Source organism: Physeter macrocephalus, unplaced genomic scaffold (genome assembly GCF_002837175.3).
Source record: "Physeter macrocephalus isolate SW-GA unplaced genomic scaffold, ASM283717v5 random_5239, whole genome shotgun sequence".
NCBI lineage: Eukaryota > Metazoa > Chordata > Mammalia > Artiodactyla > Physeteridae > Physeter > Physeter macrocephalus.
The window spans coordinates 1-5064 of NW_021150524.1; the positions used below are offsets into that span (position 1 = coordinate 1).

The following is a 5064-nucleotide window of genomic DNA, read 5'->3' on the forward strand; positions in this document are numbered from 1 at the left end:
CGTCCCAGCTTACCCTTCCCCGTCTCCGTGTCCTCAAGTCCATTCTCTACGTCTTACATTCATTTTTAAACAACCCACGACAACACCGGAGAAATCATTTGAAAATTACCTCTTTACCAAATTTTGCAAACAAAGCAAAGCAAAAAGACTTTTCTGGGTCCTCAGGAGACTGTTTCTGACTCTTTGGACCAACACCCTGTCAAATAAAACACGGAATTAGTTCAGTGAATGATAACCAGGTAATCCTGTGTCCTAATCTGGCAGTTCCCAGCCTTCCTTCCAAGGGGAACCCATTTTCATGTTGCTCAGGCCTCATGCAGAGGGGAAGTGAAGTCAGCCCTGAAAACATTTCAGGCAGAGGCCAGTGAGAAACCAAGAGGGAGGTGGGAAGTGTGCTTCCTGGTCAAAAGCCAAGGCCTAAGTCTGCTCCCCGTCCTGGTGCTCTGACGCACACACCTGGGGGCTGAGACCCTGTTCATGCCCAGAGCCCCCAGACACAAACCCAGTCACTCTCCAACCTCACGGGCCACCAGATGCCCTGGGCGGCCTGGGCACAGGCTGCCGAGCCGCGGCCCAGAGCTTCTGACGCGGTGAGCCTGGAGAGGGCATGAGTGACGCTAGTGATGCCAGTCCCAGCACCCAGCACCCCTGCAGAACCCCTGCAGAGCTAACGTAATCAGCCAGGTGCTGTAAATCAGAACAGAAAATGCTACCGGTTAAACTTGAAAGAGTGCCATCCAATTGCCACTCACATCATCAGTCTTTCAAAATACAGATAATAAAATTAGTAGACGTTTAAACTGCAGTATGCTGTCATGTCGTACTTTAGAAGGTATTTATACACACTCACTCAACCTAAGAAACACAGGAATGTTCAGTGTCCTTCAAAAAAACACTTACCTCAAAATATTTTATTTTCTTGGCATTTCTCACAGCAATAGATAGCAATTTGTAGAAACCACTAATGAATGGCAACCGTGTAGACTGCAGAATTAGTTCATATGCAAAGGAGTATACCCATGGCTCAAAAAATTCTACATGTTTCTCAGGAAGAATCTCCCTGTAAAAACAAATTTAAAGCTCAATGTAGAAATTCTCATCATACACTATTTTTATTCAGCTTTGAAATTATAAGGGACATAATCAAAACAAAATCATAATCTATGATTCCATTATATATCATTTTCAGGTATATCTATATTCCTTGTTTTCCCTACCTGAGGATCTTTTAAATGTATTTTTTTAAAAGAATATAAATCTCAGCTGCTACATTTACATGTATTTTAAGCTTCATACAAGCAATTTTAGAGTTGAAGTCCTACTATTTCATTTCTTATATCTACACAAGTGATTTTCCTATATTACAGCCAATAATTGATAATTTCCACTCTCAGACAAATAGCATTTTTTAAATACCTGCAAAGGCCCACCAGGTTGATGAAAGCTGAGAAATCCTTAGGTTTAGCAGGATGCAAATTGGCAGCTGGATCTGAAGTCGGGATCACCCAAACATCAGCAGCTTCACTTTCATCCTTAAAAATTAACGGTGCCAAAAAACACTGTAACGTTCAATCGTTCAACAAATGACTCAGCAAGTGACTCCACGGCCAAGGCCTGAGTCTTCGAGGAAGGAAGGCAAAAGTGAGGAGGTACAGACGGGCCTCGGAAGCTCACAGCAGGATCAAAATGACGGGACCCACAGAACACGTGGCACGGGAGGCCACAGGGGACACCGTCGGGGGAATAAAGGGGCACGCACGGAGAGACAGGGTGGGGGGGCTATAATTTCTCACAGGAGCAGTGGTGCCAGACAGAGGCAGAAGCTCATACCACAGAAAGGGTCAGTAATGACGTGCAGGGCTCAAACTGGGAAACAGAGAAACAGTTACTACTATTCGGTAATACAAAAATATTAACACATTCAGTTTGTGTTTCACATTCAGGTGGAAACGTCAAGGGCAAGGCTGGAGTGTAGACCTATCTGGGAAATGCTAATCTCAGAGGTGACAGCTGACCCAGCGGACAGCACGAGGGGAGCAGAAGAAGCAGAGACCAGGGCGCGTGCTCCAAAAGCGGGTGTGCGGCCACAGTCCCGGGGGTCCCTCTGGGCATGTCTGTTTACGAAATTCGTTTAGATGTGAATATATAAAAAGCCTTAAAGATCAACAGACCACCCCCCAGTGTCCCCTTCAACCTGTGTAAAAGCATCACGAGCGCAGCCAGGTTGACGAGGCGCGGGGCCCGCCTCTGCCCCTGCAGGAACCCCTGACCGAGTGGCCCTGGGCTCGGCCGCGGAAGCCAACAGGCAAAGCCGACTGAAGGAACCACGGGCTCCGCAGTGAACTGGGTGTGTTCCACCGAGTCCACGCCCACTGACTCTAGCCTCATCAGCTGAGTGGCTTGTGATGAGGACTCCTCAGAGCGGACAGCAGCTCCGAGCCGGCAGCTTCACGCTAGGTCCCATCTTTGAGCCGGCCAGGAAAACAGTGCAAGAACACAGGAGCAGGGGGTCTTCCCTGTCCGCCCTGGCCTACCTTCTACTGACTCCAGAGCACAGAACTTGGAGTCTCCTCGGGTATCAACCAGAGGAACGCCAGGTTTCCCGATCCTACTGCAAAAGGCCACCTCTACACTAAGACAGACTTGACTCTGCTACTGCTGAGGAATGAGTAACAATCCTTTTAACAACTTTTTCCAAAGAATTACTTTAACTTATTAAACATATAAACTACTATCTAGTAGTTGTGAACAATCTGGTACGGAATATTTTCTATACATTAGGCAATGCAAATAAAAAAGTATCAGTGACACGTATTAATGCTGATAAACCAATTTCCTGCGATCTCTACAAGTGTGCGATTTGCTCATACTGCAGCACACACAGAGAGTTAGTACAAAAAGGATGCAAAATTATTACTGACAAGATCTTCTAACCTCTCGTTCCCCAACACTCTGCTTTTCCAGTGTAAGATCCAATTTCTCGATAATCTTCAAAACTGATTTTACAAATTCATCGTACAGCAAACGATTCAGACTTGGAAGGGAGGAATTCACAAAGAGAAATGCTTCATCTGCTAAAAGAGAATCCTTAAAATAAAGAAAATAATAAATTTCAAGATACTGTGCAAAAAAGTATCAGTACCAGTATTAAATAAGCATTATGATACATAAAGATGTATACGTATATTTAGGTATTATGGAAACTCCTGTGTAAACTATAGCAGATTACCTCAAAGTTTTCAAGCTGGAAAATGTAGATACCTTCCTAAATTATTAGGACAAGACCATTTCAGGCAGATACGACTTACGCAGTCATGTAACAAACACAAACAGTGTAAATGAGAAGATTTAGGCCAATCCTTGTCAAAGTATTTACCACATTAATGTGTGAGTGTGTGTGTGTGTACACATCTGTACACTATACCTGCTGTGTCTATGTGCAAATGCACATTCATGTACATATGCACATATACACGTGTGCACATATAAATACACATGTACTCACACATACATGCATGCATACATATGTATAAATATATATATATTCTCAGAATGGATTTAAAGTATTATAATCTATTATTTCTTTAAAACTGAAATATTCTACCATTCCAAAAATATGGACCAATTACTCTGCCTTTACTCAAACAGTCTATTAAACTTAACCTCAAAATGTATCTACCATCACATATAAGAAAGCGTATTTTAGGTAAAATTATTAACATTGCTGTACTATTTTACCTCAATAAGAAAAACTCCTAAGATTTTTCACAGGATAGGAACCATCTATTGACCAACACTGCTTTTCCTAGGCTATGAATGCTTTGTCAAAGACTATGTTAAACGGTGGCCAGAACCTGGCTTAGAGCAGACACCGCTGAAACACCTGCCAGAAACGTAGGAGGCGTGATTCTAACCGTGACAAACAGCTGTGCACCCATCTCCTTCATACCTACTACATCAACTGGATTTACCTTCAGCTTTAGCAAGTAAAAAGAGCACAGCTGTGGTGATAACACTGCCTGCCATGTTCTTTTTATCCACCAGCCTGGGTCTGTTTGAAGGAACAACTCTGCACCAATTACACTATGTATGCTGCTTCTTAAGCTAAAATGATGACTCAGCTATGGTAATTCATTAATTTTAAAAGAGTTCTACAATTTTGTTCCTTTTATTTGATTTTTTTCAAGTCTCACTTTAACTATCCTAACTTACACTGTTTTAATTTTTCATTACCTGAAGTACTTAAAAAAAAAACAAAACCCTATTGAAAGTTAGTAAAATATACTTCTGAAATAATTCTTAGGTGTAAAACTCTGGAGACTAATAAAGAGGAACTAAGGTACTTCTGTGGCTTTAAAATAGTCGTTTTTACCATCATCTGGTCACAGCTCAGGAGATTTCTGAAAAGATCCAAATAGTCTTTGCAGGCGGGCACCCGCCGTTGGCCGGCTCTAACGTCCCCTGACACGCGACAGTCTTCAGACTCAGGCTCAGCACCCTGGCGGGAAGACAGACATGCAACGTTGAGGACGGATCAGAGAACGAGCGGCGCTGCTGCACTTCCACTTTCTGAGGTCAGAATTCTCTAAGCGAAAAGAGCCACCAGCTGGAGACTCTAATTTGTTTGAGAAAGATAGTATATTATGAAAGCATACTAAAAAAGCTGGAAAAAGTCACAATTTTCTAACTAGGACTAAAACAGTGATGCACTAACAAGTGTTTCAAAACAATATCCAAGGTATGTGTTATGAATAATTTACCTCAACTTCTTATACACATCTCTCATCTCATCCTATTTCCTGTTAACTTAAAGTAACTAAGACATGCCTCCCATAATATACCTAAGTATTTTGTCCTACAGTTTCAAGAGAAAAAGATCCCTTTTTGTAAAAATGTCTGTATAGTAGTAAGGTTATGTTTAAGGATGTCTCATAACCATCACCGGAAAAAGTACTTAGGTATTACAGCCTATACTTTTCAAAATGTAGCTAATGGCTAATAACAAAAAAGCCACTTTGGGGGCTTCCCTGGTGGCGCGGTGGTTGCGCGTCCGCCTGCCGATGC

General features: G+C 42.4%; 1 protein-coding gene across 1 annotated transcript; it reads right to left on the reverse strand.

The window, feature by feature from the left end:
* Positions 1 to 109: 109 nt before the first annotated feature.
* Positions 110 to 4498, reverse strand: LOC112063203 (DNA-dependent protein kinase catalytic subunit-like; the record flags this gene model as incomplete). The annotated part of the gene is made up of 5 exons (XM_024118107.1): positions 110 to 196; positions 901 to 1060; positions 1417 to 1532; positions 2935 to 3087; positions 4373 to 4498. Coding segments are annotated over 5 exons (642 nt in total), but the record flags the coding sequence as incomplete, so codon positions are not given.
* Between the last annotated feature and the right edge of the window lie 566 nt (positions 4499 to 5064).